The sequence below is a fragment of the Bos mutus genome, chromosome 13, assembly GCF_027580195.1.
Source record: "Bos mutus isolate GX-2022 chromosome 13, NWIPB_WYAK_1.1, whole genome shotgun sequence".
NCBI classification, from domain to species: domain Eukaryota; kingdom Metazoa; phylum Chordata; class Mammalia; order Artiodactyla; family Bovidae; genus Bos; species Bos mutus.
In genome coordinates, this window is record NC_091629.1 from 39,052,627 (window position 1) to 39,067,835 (window position 15,209).

Here is a 15,209-nt window from a genome sequence, read left to right on the forward strand (position 1 = left end):
GCAGCTGGGCCATGTGCACCCAGAAGTCCAGCCAGAGGTACTCATGAGACCAGCCCCTCCCCTGCCCTGGCCATCCACGGGCTGCCGTCCATACCGAAACACTCAAAGTCAAATGAGTTTATTCAGAAAAGGCCTCTGGATCAGAGTAAGAAAATGAGTGCCCCCTCCCACCCCTCCAGACCCTGAAGGGCCAAGTTACAAAGGTTGGTGGGGGGGAGGGGGGTGACAGCACACAGGAGGGAGGAGGTGGGAAGTGAGGTGGAAGGAAGAAGGCTGAAGCCTCAGCCTCCCCGAGGACTGGGCCTGGCCTCCTTGCAGCTGCAGTGACCACCAGGGACAGGCCAACAGAGCTGGACACTGAGAACAGCTGACAACGTGGCTCCCAGGCCTGTGGCAGGGCAGGGCCAGGAGGGCCACGGGCGTCTGCTTCCCTAAGGCTCTCCGGGATGGACACAAGGCCCCACCTCTGTGGGCTCTGCTCTCTCCTCCACCTCCGGTGCTGCAGTGCCTGGGCTGCCAGGGGCACTCTGCCCCAGCCCTGCCTGGCCTTCTGTTTCCTCTTTGATCCCATTTGCACCCTCTTCAGCCTCTGAGCACTCAGATGGGGCAGGGGGCTTAGTCGTGGCCAGTGTCAGGGTGCCACCATCTGCTGCTGCCTCTGGGTGATCACTGGCACCTTGGTCCATCTTCCTTCGCTTCCTTACCTCATCGGCCACCTTGGCCCCTGGGGGCTGGGGGCAGGGCTGCTTGGCCTCCTCTGGGGCCTGGCTGACCACTTCCTGGGTCTCCACCCTGAGGCTGCCCTGGCTGAGGGCGCAGCCTTCCAGGTTCAGGGCGATCTTCTCCACCTCAGAGGCGCTGGCGCCTGGCTCCCCCAGGGCCCGCTCCCGCAGATTCGCCTCCAGCTTCCTCTTCTTGCTCTCCTTGGGGTTTGGTGACTCTGGTCCCTGCTCCTCGCTGGTCTCATCTCCCTGGTCCCTTTCCAGGGCTCTGACCTCCTGGGACTCTGTGCCAGGTAGCTGGGGACCCTCGGCCAGTGGGCCTGCCTCCTCGTCCTTCCCCAGCCCACAGGCGTGCCTCTGGGTGCCAGCTTCAAGGGGGGGTTCCCCAGGGCTCTCCTCCTCCTTCGCCTGTCTGGGGCAGGCCAGCCGGGATGAGCAGGGTGGTGAGCATGGCTTGAACTTCTGCAGTTTGTCCTGGGGCCCCCAGACGAACCTGTAGCGGGGCCGGAAGTGCTCCCAGGCGAAGCGCAGCAGCTCGCGGCGCTGGTGCCGGCAGCGCACGGTGAACACAAAGTAGTCCAGGGCGCTGTGCCGCAAGCCTGGCAGCTGCCTCCGCACCAGCGTCTCCTCCAGGAAGAAGCGGGCCAGGGGTGCCTGGTAGTGCGCCAGCCCCAGCTCCCCCAGAGACTTGAGGATGCGGGTGATGCGGAGGTTGTTGTGGCTGTGCCTGGTGGGGACAGGAGGCGCTGGTGGGGCTGCACGTGGGTGGGCGGTGCTCAGCCAAAGACTGCCCTTCTCCAGCCCCCCCTCACACTCCCCCAAGAGGCTGGTGTCCACCAGCAGAGACACTCCAGCCCACAGGTCAGTCCCCATTCCTACCCTGTCCTCAGGTCCCTGAGAAGATGGCCTATGTGCCTGGATCGTGCAGGTAAAGAACTGTGATGCGTTCCCTAGAAGGGTGACTGTCCCCTTGGTCCCATGGAACACGCACCCTCAGCACAGCTGGAGAAGAACCAGATGGGGACCCTCTAGAGGCAGGGGTCTGTTGCCCATGTGCCCTGAGCTGCTGCCCCTCCACCCAGTGCATCCTAGGGGGGAGAGGGGAGCATGTCTGCCACACCCTCCAGGTGGGATGTTCAGTGATGTAGTGAAAGTGATGGAGCCCCTTGGCAACCCAACCCATGCCTACATGGGTGGCAGGCCATAGCAAGAAGCCCACAGCTGAATCAGGTGGCACTCACCCCTACTCCTCCCGCTCCCTCTCCTGTCCTGCCCAACCTGGTCCCATCCTCACCCTACTCTGTCTTGCCCCCACCCTGCCCTTGCCCCACCTCCACAAGCTCAGAGGATGCTGGGAGTCTCAGGCTCTGCCTTGCAGGCCCCTCCCCAGAGATGTTTCTCGCAATCAGAGACCAGCTGTGCAGAACCCCAAGCTCCTGGCCTGCTCACCAGTTGAGGTTCTGGAAGCGCTTCTGGTAGTTGTGTGCTCGGCACACCTGGCCGGTATCTCGGTCCTGGAGCTGGATCCCAAAGAAGCCCAGCATGAGCTCGTAGGCCTGGACCAGCCGCTTCCTGACCTCCGCAGACTTCTTAAATGCCTGGAAAAGCCCCCAAGGGTGGCAGAGAGCTCAGTGTCAGTGCAACACAGCCAAGAGCTGGACACCTTCCTCAGGCCCAAATTCATCTGGGGCCTTGGCTCAGAAGGCCAGGGCGCAGGAGCCTGGGGCTGCTCACTTGACTTTGAACTGGCACCAGACCTCCCCAGCCTGAGGCATGTGCTGTAGCCTTGAGAGGAACTCCCTGACCTGCGGGAAGACCTCAGGGACCCTAGGGCTGGACACAGGGCTGTAAGCACCCATCCTGTCTCCTGGGCACACCTGCTTGGCCTCCCCGGCTCCTGGAGCCCCCTCCCCACTCGCCAGGCATCATCGATCCAGCCCAAACCAGGGCTGACCAAGGCAAAGCTTGGTCACTCTGACTCTGCTTGTGGCCCCTTCCCGAGACCCCTGGACATGAGCAACCCTCTCAGTCAGATTTCTCTGGAAGCCTGCAAGGAGCACTGAGGGCCAGAGGCAAGGACCACTTATGAGGGAAGATAATAAAACTGTGGGTAGGGGAGTCCTTCAGCTCCTGTTCCCCAAGGGACCCATGAACACCTGTGGCTAGCCGTGACCTGTACCTTGACCTCCAGAGCTCACCTCGATCTCCTGGAGTGTGAGGGGCTTGGCGTGCCAGTTCACCCCTGGCTCCCGCAGCGGAAACAGCCTGTGAGGGAAGGGATGGCACAGGCCTGGTAAGCAACACTCGCGGACCCTGGGGCTCGGCTCAACTCTGGCAGGGCTGGCTGGACCTGGCATGCCACATGTGCTGTGATCTCTCCCCAGTCAATAAAGTCAAAGGGTGAGGATGGAAGAACTCCAGGGGGAGTGCCCAGGATAAGGACCCAGGACAGCCCACCCACAGGAGTCCCAGCCCACCCAGAGTCCAGCCTGCCCACGCAGCAGGAGGGCACCTGCCAGACAGCGACCAGCCTCTCTACCATTCCCTTTCATTCTCACGTTCTTCTTTGCCGCCCACCATTAATGCTGCGGAATTATTCTCAGGGATATCCTGTGCCCTGGGTCAGTCGCCTGCAAGCCGTCCTTAAAGGACACTGCATTTGCAGGCCAGCGTCCGGGGAGCACCTTAAGACACCGTTAGAATCCGCCCTTGCGGCAGAGGGGCTCTGTGGACAGATTCAGGACAGCCTCATGGGGCCTCCAGCGAGCCAGCTAGTCGACTGCTCTTGCTATCCCCCAAAGCCAGCGTCAACCCCCAGCAGCTGAGGCTGTTTCCAGCTGGAGAACCCAGACCCGGTCTCCCCTTAGCTGGCCCCTGCCCGCAGAGCCAGGCACGGGGCACAGAGGGCAGTGCGCCTGCTCAGTAAGCCCGGCGCCTGGAAGAGGTGGAGCCAGGATCCAGTACGGGCGGAGCCTCAAGCCCCTCCTCAGAAGCCCCGCCCACTCACCACTGGATGTAGGAGTGATTGTCCTCCAGGAGTTCATAGTCTTCCTTCCAGTTCTGAAGAATGTCCTCAATGAAACAGCCTGGGAGGCCCACAGAGACAAGTCAGGGGGACTACCGAAAGCCCCTCCCCTCGCCCCTTTCATGAGGACCTTGGGGTTCAGGTTGTGCACACCTCCTGTGATGTTAACCCAATTTAGGCTGACCACCACTGTGCAATCTGGAAGGTGAACCCTTATGGCTGATAGAGGGCAGACCGGAGTGGGCAGGCCATGCTGGCACTCTGGGTGGGAGAACCTGGGAGGCCCCATCGGGTAAGAGAGAGTGGTCCCAGATCTAAACCTGTCTTTGCAGAAGGGAGGCCTTGCTGCACCCCACAAACCACAGGCTGCTAGCTGGAGTTCTGCCTTCACACAGGACCTGCTACCAAGCCCTACGCTGCAGCCTGGTCTCCGCAGGGCACCCCCCACTTTCTGCAAAGGGCCTGGAGGGGAATATTTGAGGCTGTGCGGCCCCCTGGCGCGTGCAGCAAAGGAGCCATGGACAACACGTATGTGGATGGGTTCTGATAAAACCTCACCGTGGACACTGAAATTTGAATCTCATATGATTTTCACATGTCATAAATGTTATTGTACCATAAAACTTCCCCAACTGTTTAAAAAGGTAAAAACCATTCCTTCCTGTTAGTTTATGTATGCAGCTTCCTCACTATGGAGGCAGAGTCAAGTAGTCGTGACAGAGATTGTGTGCCTGCAAAGCCACCAGCATTCATCGCCTGGCCCTTTGGAGCATGGTGGCCACTGTGTCCAGGCCAAGGGTTGGGGCCCTGGGAGTCCTCAGCAGCTTTGGGGGGTGGGGGGGTGGGTGCTGTGGGGGTATATCTGAAAGCCACAGGTCCAAACCATGTCCCAGCAGACCAGACAGGCAGAGGAGAGAGGAATACCCCTAGAATGGAGCTGCCGGCAGCTGGGCAGGTACACACCGTTAGGCAGGAACCGAATCTCATTTTTGTAGAAACTCAGATTGAGCATGTCGCCATTGTTATCTCCTTCTACCAGATCCTACAGAGCCAGAGAAAGGTGACAAGGTGTCATCCAAACAGGCTGACTCCAAGGACCCCTCATACTGAAGCATTCCTGGGCTGGGTGGGAGGGAGGAGGTGTTGGCTCTTGGCCCGTCAACCTCCAGATATCCTGAGGGCTGGTGAAGACCCCAAGTGCCAAACCTGGGTCCCCCACGCCACAGGGGAGGACCAGCCTTCACACTTGGGAGACAGCAGCCACCTCTGACCACCAGTGACGACCATCCCCTCCTCAACAATGTGGGCCAGGGCTGGGAGGTCCCCTTCATCTGCACCCCAGAGACAGCCCAAGGGTTCCCTGAGACTCTTGGGTACAGAGGGCAGGGGCTGAGGACAACAGAAGCCATGAGATGGGCTGGTGGGGCCTCCTGTGGATGAGCTGGCAGCTGGCGCAGTCACAGTGTGAAAGGTGAGGGTGCTGTGGTGGGAGTTAGGGCGTGGTGCTGTCACCCCGTGATTACAGGAAGGATTCAGTCCTGGTGGGCTGCAGGGGTGGGGCTGTGCACAGATACCTACCGGGTAGTGGTGCCGGTACCGGCGTGTGTCCCGTGCAGCTCTCCAGTTTCGGGACCCTGTCACCTTGAGCTGGAGAGAGAGAAAGGATCAGATCCCAGTGGGGAGACCCTCCCCATTCTTCAAGGCAGCCAGCAAGCAGGACCCACCCCAGGGAGGACCCACCCTGGTAAGGGCAGCAAGGACTGGGCCTAGCTGCCAGCAATATCAGAGGGGCCAGAGTAGCTGGAGTGAGCCCTCAGGACTACAGGCCAATGTGCATTCTTGGGGTGCCCCCCGACTCCAGCATTACTTTCTCCTCCCTTGTTTGCTGGCATCACAGTCCAGGACCTCCTCTGGGAACCCCACCTCCCCCAACATTTCCTCCTTGCCCTGCGCTCTAAGCTAACACCTAAGGGGCTGTATTGGAGAAGGAAATGGCAACCCACTCCAGTGTTCTTGCCTGGAGAATCCCAGGGATGGGGGAGCCTGGTGGGCTGCCGTCTATGGGGTTGCATAGAGTCGGACACGACTGAAGCGACTTAGCAGCAGCAGCAGCAGCAGCAGCAAGGGGCTGTATACCCAAGGGCAGTGGCCTTGCCACCTAGAGCCCCAGATGCTTCTGAAGAGGGTTTCTTAGCCAGATGCTGGTTAGGTCAATGGACAGTGGGTGGAAATGAAACTCAGCAGAAGCTGCCCCACCCCTCATCAGCATCCATTTCTCAGCCTCCCTGGGTCGGTCCAGAGGGTGGGTCCTGGTCAGGTGGTCAGGTGCACAGCTCAGAGCAGGGCCAGCACCATGGGTGCACAAATGACAGTGTCCAGGAGGAAGCACCAAAAAGCCACACCGGGACCCAGTGTGTGGCAGCCAGGAAGGACCATGGGGGAATGGAGAGGGGACTGGGACTTTGTAGAAGGAGATAAGCCATAGCAGAGGGGCAGGGAAGAGGTCAGAGGACCATGGGCATCTCACAGGAAGGTCCACATGCCGAAGCACTGCTTTAGGAGTGGCCCATGGAGCTATAGTGAGGATGGTGTCCTGCCACCTAAGCTGCACCACGTCCAGTGGGCATCCGCCTGGGGGAAGAGGTGGATTCCTGCCCTGTGATCTGTGCCTCTGACCACTGCCCAGCCTACCTACCCTAGGAACTCGTGCACCCCTGAAACACTGGAAATGTGCCGAGGTCGCCGGCCTTCTCAGCAGGCCCAGGAGCCCCTTGGGGTTCCTCTTGCTGACCGACCACTCCAAGACCCGGAGAGAAATTTGAACACCAGAGTGCTCATCTGCAGCACGACAATCCATCACTGAGACCACTAAGGCTGGAACCCAAGCTTCCCCAGATACGGTGCCAAGATATCCTCATCCCAAAGGGAGGGGGACACGTCGTGACAACTATCACTTGGAGCCCTCTCCCTCACCTAGAACCCCAGCTGGAGCAATGGCGTACCCACTCGGGGATTGTGACACCTGGTAAGTACCAGCAAGTAACTGCCAGTAATGTTGAATAACCATGGTTATGACAAGTAACCAGTGGTGACAACGAGGAGCTGGTGGGCACACCAGCTGCCCTGGCTCAGGCAAGCCACACCCATGTAGCCTCCAAGGCCACCTCCACACACATGTAGCCTCCAAGGCCACCTCCAGACGACATGAGGTCAGCCCCAGTCAGAGCGGGTAGGTGCTGCACCTAGTGAGGGTCAACGGAGTGGGGCAGGCTGGGGGCTCTGGGGCCTGGGGAAGGGTGGAGTCTTGGGTAGGGGAGCCGGGGTGGAGGTAGCAGCTCCAGGAGAGAGGCGGTGAAGGAGGCCAGAGCTGAGGGCTGGGTCTGTCTAGAGGACAGAGCCAAGGGCCTGAGGCTGGGATGTGACAGGGGAGTCAAGGATGTGCTGGGGCCATCCTCTGGAGGAAGTGTCACCGCGCCGATCTGGCCCTGGGGATAAGGGTCTGAGAGTGGCCCCGGATTCCCTGCAAGGTGCCCTGGCGGGGGAGCACGCGGGGGAGCGGGTCGGAGCGGACCTCAGCGTGTCCTGGGAACCAGGAAGCGAGTAGCCGGAGGACAGGGAGGGAAGGGGGCCACCGCTGGAGATGGGGAGCCGGGCCCCAAGCCGGGTCTCTGGGAGGTGCCTTCACACCTGGCCCCGCGGCGGGGCGGGGAATGGCTTGCCAGAAACCGGGCTTTGCCCCCTTTGCCGCCACGGCCTCCCCAGGGGCGCCGGGTTCCCAGGGCGCGGGGGCGGCACCTGGAGCGCGCTGGGCGGCGCGTCCTCCTCGGCTTCCGCGTTCCCCAGAGCGCCGGTCTCGCCATCCTCGCCGGCTTCCGCCCGCGGGCTCTCGCCGTTCTCCTCCTCATCCTCGTCCCAGGTCGAGTCGCAGTCCGAGTCCTCCATGCTCCGGTGGCGGTGGGACCCGCTCCGGCGGAAGCGAAAGTGAAACAGGGAGGAAACGCGGGGGCGGGCCGGGGGGCGGGTCGGAGGCGGGGCCGGGGCTGCCGTCTCGGTCCGCCCAGCCCGGAGGAGGACCGTCCCCAGGATGTACCCTCCAAGGATGTCCCTCTGGCGGAGGCCTGTCCTCCCACACCGAGAATATCCCTCCCCCCGAGAAAGCCCCTCCGGAGGACGCTCCCCTCTCCCCCAAGGTTGTCCCCCCCCACCCCATGCCCACCTAGGTAGGGATTTCTCCCTGGAGAGGACCCTTGGGGGGTGCTCCCTAGGGTACCCTCTCAGGACCCTCCCAGGTCCCTTTTCCCCTGGAGAATGGCCTCCTCCACCCTGGAGGACGCCTACACGCAAGATGTCCAGAACCATTGCCCCGCCCCTGTGTTCTCCTCAGAAGAATGTAGACAGGAAGCCCGCCCCCTGAGGAGGTCCCCCAGAGCACCCCCAGAACGTCCCTTCCCCTCCGAACACCCTCCCCTGCAGGGCACCTCTCTCCACCATGATCCCCCCAAGGATGACCTCAGGGAGGGTGTCCCCCTGAAGGGTGGCCCCCTGGAGCTTGTTTGTAGCAGATGTCCCCCACAAGTGTGCCCCTAGGAGGATACCCCCAAGTTGTCTGAGAGTCCCATAGTGCAGTGTCCTCGTGGGCCTGCCCTCCTGTCCCCTCTGCTGCAGGTAGTGGTTGTAAGACAGCATGGGTGCTGCCGTCACTCACTTGGAGGCACCAGGTAAAGACCCAGACACCCGGAGACAGGAATGACCCGGGGTCACCCTCAGGGCTGGTCAACAGAGACTGAGGCCCTGCCCAATGCTGCAGGCTGCCAGGCCTCAGGTTGGTATGCCCAAGGATGTGACAGTCCTTGAGCTCTGCATCTGCGGACAGCTCAGAGCTGGACAGAACCTGCCAGTCTTGGCCATGGGCACGGCTGAAGACCCTTCATGCTGGTGCCAACTCCTTGCAGGCTTACCAACCTCCGTTATCTCTCTGGGTACCATCTCGCCTGGACAACCTTCAAGGACAGTGGTGACTCCCCCAAAGGTATGGAGTTCTGGGCATTTCTGCAAATCTTCTGCCACTGATGGCCAGGGTAGGTGTCCCAAGGAGAAGGCAACAGAGGCAGATGGCCAGGCATTGTGCTGTGCTATGCTAAGTCACTTCAATCGTGTCCAATTCTGTGCGACCCCATAGACGGCAGACCACCGGGCTCCCCCGTCCCTGGGATTCTCCAGGCAAGAACACTGGAGTGGGTTGCCATTTCCTTCTCCAATGCGAGAAAGTGAAGTCGCTCAGTCGTGTCCGACTCTTAGCGACCCCATGGACTGCAGCCTACCAGGCTCCTCCGTCCATGGGATTTTCCAGGCAAGACCACTGGAGTGGGGTGCCATCAGGCATTGTGCAGGGCTGGCCTATTGCAGACTGTGGCCACAGGCCTGGCCTTCTTAGCTGACTTGCAGCTGACTGTGACTAGACCCTGGCTGTGACTTCTGGAGGGATGGGGCCCTCTGATGAGGCACTGATGGGTGCTGGGGCGCTCTGAGAGCACTTGGGTTGGTAGGCAGGCCCTCCCACCTCTACCTGAAAACAGATAAGCATGCACTGGAGGACACAGTGCTGTAGCCCCAGGCTGCAGCACTCAGAGCACAGCCTCCCATACTGCCTGCTGCCACACACTTGTTCTCACATGGGGCCCAGCTTCTGCTTTACAAGTGCCAGTCACATTTGACTGTACCAGGGTGCCATCTAGATGCCCCTCCCTGTGGTAGGAGGCCCCTCTTAAAGTGTGATCTTCTCCTGGAATCTCACCCCATGGGGCCCTTAGGCACCAGGTCTGACTGTGGGGTGTAAGCTTCTGCCTCAGCTTCCTGCACGGGGCAGTCAGGACGGAAGGCCAGGGCTGCTCAGGGTCAGTAGACCTGACATGAGACACTCCGTGCCAGGCACTGCGGGCCCTACTGGGGCAGCAGGTGCCGGCCTCCGACCCCCACCCGGCCACCTCTCAGCCCATGGAGCCCCATGGGCTCAGGGATTTCCAATCGCCTGTGGCTGATGTTGGGGGGATGGGTGGCACCAGTGTCCTCCCGGTTTGTCAGGATGAGGGTGAGCGCCTCCTCTCTCACTTGGGAGGCCTGAGCTCCGCCCCAGTTCTCATGCTGGGGGGAAGCAAGCACTACTCCCATCAGGCACCACTCCGACTGGGTGCCTCTCTTGAGGTTTTTTATTTGAAGGGATGCTCACATGCAACAAAGTAGCCGCTCTAGACCTGTTACTAGTTTGTATATTCATTGTATCAAGTGATCCAAGTACATCAAAGCCTAGCTTCAGTTATAAATCTTGGAAAAAGACAACCTCCTACTATAAGAAAAGTTAACTGTGATATCAAAATCACACAACTCCAGTTGCTTTTTTGTGCTTTAATGTCCCTCAGTCAAAAGCAAGTATGTCTCAGTCAGCCTGGTGCCCAGGCCCCATCAGTCCTCGGCCTGCCTCCCTCTGCTCATTCATTTGGTCTGTTTGCGAGTGGACTGACTCGAGAATACAAAAATAACCGCTACAAATTCTCTGTATCTGGCATATAAAAACTGAGTGAAAAGTATCTCAGTAGTCTGTTACCTTAAAACAAAACATCTCAGCAAAAAATACAACACAGGTTCAACTTCTGCAGTACTTTTTTCGTATAAAACCCTAGTAAAATAGGCTTCTTAAAAATTAAATAGTGAAATACCAACCAAATTATATACATCATTACAGTACAGATGAATGAGGCAAAGTACCCAGTTCTCAAGTCTCCCTGGTGGTGGAAGGGCCGGCGCCTGTGGCCTGACGCTCCCCCCCTGAGGCTGCAGTCAGTTGAGAGCCAGCCTTTGACCGGTGGACAGACGGAGAAACGGGAAGACCCGGGCCCCTCAGAGCAGAGAGGCAGTCCATGATTTATTGCTTGCTGTGTCCGCGCTCTGCCCACGCAGCCTGGTCCTCAGGCCCATGCCAACGCTTGGCCCCAGGTGCAGCTGAGCCACAGCGATGGAACCCACGAGTGTCCAGAGAGGACGCGGCCTGGGCTTTCACGTCCCGGGTCTCAGCATCTGAGCGGGACCCATCCTGGGCGTTGGGGGCCATCCGAGCCCAGACGGTCTGAGTGGCACCTCAGGAGCCTCTGGCACCCGAGGGCAGGCAGTAAGGCCGGTGGTATTTGACCCTCCCACTGCCTCGAGACCACAGCACCCGCCTGCTGTGAGTATCTATGTCCGGCGCCGCTTGGCTGCGCTGGGGCTGGAGGGGTTGCTGTTGGCGGTCAGGACTTTGTCGGTGACCCGGCTGCGCTTCCGCTTGTCTGGCCCCTCTTTGGACCCCAAGTCCGAGTTGTTCTTTTCTTTGTCTTTGCTGGACTTTTCTGTTGCTTTCCCCAAGCTTCCTGAAGATGAAAAAACTGGGAGACAAAATCATTTGGCTGAAAACAGAATATCCAAAATTTTATTTCATCTTCCTGTTCAGTTACAAAAATCTATACCTATGTACATGACGTCGACCCCAAAAGGCTCCTCCCTAGCTGAGGTGCCTGCACGGCTGTGCCCATCTTTGCTTCTTGGGGTTTGCCCTGCACTGAGAAGGCTGCCACCCATTCTACTTTAGTCGGGCAGCCTCCTGCACCCCCACCCCCAAGGCTGGCTCCAAGAGTGACTCCCCTGTGTGGGAGGCTCTCCCCGACCAGACAGAAGCTGCCTTCTCAGCTGCTGAGACAGACGAATGACCCCATTGCCAGTGATGGGGAAGCCTCACCAGGCTGGGGTCCATGCCCCTGGGGCCCTACGGTGGGAGGGCAAGCTCCACGCTTACCATCATCAGCCCCGTTGTGGGGGTCCACATCTTCCTTCATTTCCTCTTTCATTTCCTCCTCTATGATCACTTTTCCTGTGGGGAGATAACCGACGATGACCTGGAGCCCACAATGGTGAGCGCCATGGCCCCGCCTGACCACGGTGGCTCAGGCCAGGGGCTGCTGCCGACTTGGGAGGTGTCTGCCCCTGTCTTGGAGGCCCCCAGACCGCCCCATCCTGGAGGGTGAGCACCACCCAGCCAGTGACCCTCACTCTCTGAGGCTCGTGACCTTCACCCTGACACCACCGCCTTTTCCCATTCCCAAATCTGCCCTTGCCCGAGTCATACCTTCTCGGACTTCTTGAATGATTTCTTCTGGAAGGATGAAGTTCCTCTCTGGATTTGGGAACGGAAGAATCTCAGACTCGTGCTGATGACAAATAAGGGTTTTTTTTAGAAGCAAAGAAGAAAATATGATTTTAAATATCACATTTAAAAAAATGTGACTAGAGATGTAAGAGCCAACTCAGGAGTGACCAACGAGCACAGATGGCTGTCCTGAGGGGCTGCAGTGGGCAGGCGCAGGGCCTGAGGCCTTTGTTCTCTCTCGTGGAAACCAGGCAAACAAAGCAAAATGGAGGCAGCACCAGGAATGCTCGCCAGGCTCCACTTGTTCCCCAGATCACGTAGGCCCAGAGGGACAGAGAGCCGGAAACACCACCACCAGACAAAGGGAAAGGTGAGCTGGCGGGAAAGGTCTCTGGGTTGGGAGGGGATTCAGGAGACAGGGCTTCTAGTCCCCAATTTGGGAGCTGAGCTGCAAGCCTGGTGGTCAGCGAATAAGTGTGCCAACTGCCAGCTGGGAGCTTCACAAACCCTGAGAGCTCCCAGGCCCATGGTCATCCCATGGGGTGAGATCCACAGACCCATATTTACAAGGTCCCAGGTGACCATGGCATCAGCTCTATAGTGGTGCTCGGGTCCAAGGAACTGAGGAAGGAAGGGCTACCTGTCCTGGACTGAGAGCCCCCCTGGTGGCCCCCACAGCTGAGTATCACGGGGACCCCGTAATGGGCGTCACGGCCTCAGCACCCTCTAAGCCAGCGTCTGCACTTGAGAGCCATCTGTCCTGTCTACCGCACCAAAGGCCCGCAGGACAGGGGCCCTGCCATACTTGTCTCTGTGTCCAGCTCTGGGCCCCAGCCTGGAGTGGAGATGCAGGAAGCGTCTGGGGGCCAGGTGACACCCCAACATGACAAGCATGGGGTCCTATCAAACTGCTGAACATGGGAATTCTGGGGGAGTGAGGCCCCAACTGGTGGGCACAGCCCTTTGGGGGGCCTGCTTCAGTTCAACAGCTTGACCTCAAGTTCCCAGGTGCTAACTGCGGGCTGGGGGTCAGAGCAGTACTGTCATTTCTCTCCCTTCTCTGCCTTGGGACAAGGAGATGCAAACGACTTGCCCAAGGCCAACAGGGAACTTGTGGTGGTGAGGGTTAAGGACACAGGAGGGTCTGAGCTTCACTCTCTGCCTCATGACAAGCACCAGGTTTCAGTGGGAGGGGGGTGGGAGGAGGGAGGGGCACAGGGTGGGGTGCCGGTGCAGCCCCAAGTCCTGACGCCTGCTGCCACAGGGCCCTGACTCCTGCTGTTCCTCTGCAGGGAACACCCACCTGTCTTTTCTACTGTCCTGGTTACTGAGTTGACCTGCTCTCCTTCAGACCCAGCATCTGGGGGTTCCCTGAGGGTGGCCTTCCGGTCAGCCTGGTTCTCACAAGAAGCCACCATATTCATCTCAATGTGACTCAGACCCAGTCACCTCCTGCCTATAGCCCTTGGGAGTTTTCCACAGGACTGACAACCTAAGAGCCCCCTCCCACACAGGCCTCAGCTCCCTAGTTATCTCCTGGAAAGATCTTAACTGAACCTTGCCTCCCCTCCAAATCTAAGGTAGGTTCAGTACAGTAGCTAGCTACTGTCACCAGGCTTGTGTTTTCATAAAACTACCCAGAGCTATCTCGTTTAACAACTCGTCACCTGTGGGACATCCTGGGTGTCAAGGTCCCTGAGGCCAGGACCTGGGTGGGTGGGGGGGCGGACAAAGGCGGGGTAGGTGGTGTGGAGGGGGCTCCCTGCCAGCAGCTCTGTCTGCGGGGGTCCAGCTCACCAGTGCCTGCATGTCATACATGGTGCTCAGGTGGTCCCAGATGACCTTGGATGGGACCTGCCGACCGATGTTCTGGCTGAACTTGTCTCGGATACAGATCATGTGGAAGTGCCGGTTCACACCTGCAGAAGGAAGGGGTCGGCTTGTGGGGGAGGGGTAGGCCAGCTGGTAGGGTAGAAAAGAGAGGTAGGGGGCAACGGAGAGAAAGCGGGCAGTGGTTGCAAGGGTGTAGGGAGGCAAAGGTGGAGGGTGGAGGAGGTAGGAGGTGCGGGGGTAAGAGGTGGGAGAGGAAAAGGCAGGGGTCTGCAGCGGAGGTGTAACGAGGGGACAGGGGTCGGGGTGCACGTGAGGGCTGGAGTCAGCCGGGATGGGTGGCTGTACACAGGAAGGGGGCAGAGTCGGGTGGGGGTAGGGTATAGAAGGGGGCAGCGTGGGCAGGAGTTGGGGACTGCTGGAGGAAGCATGGGTGGGATGCGCAGGTGGGGGCAGGGTGCGCAGGTGGGGGCACGGTAGGCGGGGGTGCAGGCGCAGGAGGCCCCGCCCCGCGCGCCCAGCGCGCGTCCCCGACCGTTGCCGGCCGCCCCGCCCCCACGCGGGTGGGCCGCCCCGGCGCGGCGCTCTGCTCACCGACGGGCTTGTGGCCCAGCATGGCGTGGAAGAGGCACACCTCCACCTCGGGGCTCCACACCACCGTCTCTTCGGCCGGGCTGGTGGCCGCCTCCCCCGGGCCCTTGTCGCCGGCCGCGCCGCCGCCTCCCACCTCGGCCTCCCCCATGGCCCCGCCGCCCAGCGACGAGCCCCGGGCGGGAGCGGGCACGGCCACGAGCTCCGCGCAGGCGCACTCGCGGCGTGGGCGCGCGCTCGACGGGCTCGCTCTCGGGCTCTCGCTCGGCGCAGGCGCAGGCGCAGCTGAGCGCTGGGTCGCCGCGCCCCTAGGCGGCACGGTCCCGCGGCGCAGCGCCGGCAGAGCAGGCGGATCAGGCGAAGGAGTCGGTTTGCGTAGATGGATGGAAATGCCCTAAATTAGATAGTTCCAGTGGCTGCACAGCTCGGGGTAAACCCCGCTGAACTCTGCGCTTACGATGGCGGGAATGCAAGCTGCACCTCAGTAAGAAGCAAAGAAAAAGAACAGGCAACCTACAGTTCCTGCGAGTAGGGGCTCCAAGGGCTTCCACTGCCTCCAGCTGACCCTCGGCCTGAGCGCTGCACAGAGAGGCTCCTGAACACCGGGGCAGGGACGTCGGGGTACAGCCTTCCCGCCCGGGGCCTCCAGGGTGACCGGCACTGGGCCCTGGGGGGTTAACCCTGGTCGGGAGGGGCGGGGCCTCTGGGGGCGGGGCCAATGGGGCGGCCGGCCTGGGCAGTCAGGTGACAAGCTCAGAGCTGCGCCCAATCAAGATCGCCGGCCCCGCCCGTCCCCGCCCCCAAGGGCTTCTCCCCGCCCCTTCTCCGTCAGCCCACGCCCACGAGGTGCCCCGGGCGGGATACCCAA

General features: G+C 60.4%; 2 protein-coding genes across 2 annotated transcripts; both read right to left on the reverse strand.

Annotated features, from left to right (window-relative positions):
• Window positions 1–102: 102 nt before the first annotated feature.
• OGFR (opioid growth factor receptor) lies at window positions 103–7,746 on the reverse strand. The gene is made up of 7 exons (XM_070381444.1): window positions 7,543–7,746; window positions 5,326–5,394; window positions 4,711–4,789; window positions 3,730–3,808; window positions 2,921–2,987; window positions 2,172–2,320; window positions 103–1,449 (listed from the first exon to the last, which is right to left on the reverse strand). The coding sequence occupies exons 1-7, from the start codon at window positions 7,687–7,689 to the stop codon at window positions 432–434; spliced, it is 1,608 nt and encodes a 535-aa protein (XP_070237545.1). The 5' UTR covers window positions 7,690–7,746; the 3' UTR covers window positions 103–431.
• A 2,388-nt stretch (window positions 7,747–10,134) lies between these two features.
• On the reverse strand, window positions 10,135–15,002 carry MRGBP (MRG domain binding protein). Its single transcript, XM_070381445.1, has 6 exons — window positions 14,859–15,002; window positions 14,345–14,735; window positions 13,718–13,839; window positions 11,900–11,981; window positions 11,570–11,644; window positions 10,135–11,162 (listed from the first exon to the last, which is right to left on the reverse strand). Exons 2-6 carry the CDS (start codon window positions 14,490–14,492, stop codon window positions 10,975–10,977), a joined length of 615 nt encoding a protein of 204 aa, XP_070237546.1. The 5' UTR covers window positions 14,493–14,735; window positions 14,859–15,002; the 3' UTR covers window positions 10,135–10,974.
• Window positions 15,003–15,209: the final 207 nt, after the last annotated feature.

What these genes read in the sequence shown, in the direction of transcription:
- OGFR (XM_070381444.1), bottom strand. Translation starts at nt 7,689, where the DNA reads ATGGAGGACTCGGACTGCGACTCGACCTGGGACGAGGATGAGGAGGAG. An exon ending in GGTACCGGCACCACTACCCG is followed by an intron (nt 4,790 to 5,325) that starts GTAGGTATCTGT and finishes CTGGCTCTGTAG; the next exon opens with GATCTGGTAGAAGGAGATAA. An exon ending in TCACACTCCAGGAGATCGAG is followed by an intron (nt 2,321 to 2,920) that starts GTGAGCTCTGGA and finishes GGGCTTTTCCAG; the next exon opens with GCATTTAAGAAGTCTGCGGA.
- MRGBP (XM_070381445.1), bottom strand. Translation starts at nt 14,492, where the DNA reads ATGGGGGAGGCCGAGGTGGGAGGCGGCGGCGCGGCCGGCGACAAGGGC. An exon ending in CATTCAAGAAGTCCGAGAAG is followed by an intron (nt 11,645 to 11,899) that starts GTATGACTCGGG and finishes ATCTCCCCACAG; the next exon opens with GAAAAGTGATCATAGAGGAG. An exon ending in CCACAACGGGGCTGATGATG is followed by an intron (nt 11,163 to 11,569) that starts GTAAGCGTGGAG and finishes TTTGTCTCCCAG; the next exon opens with TTTTTTCATCTTCAGGAAGC.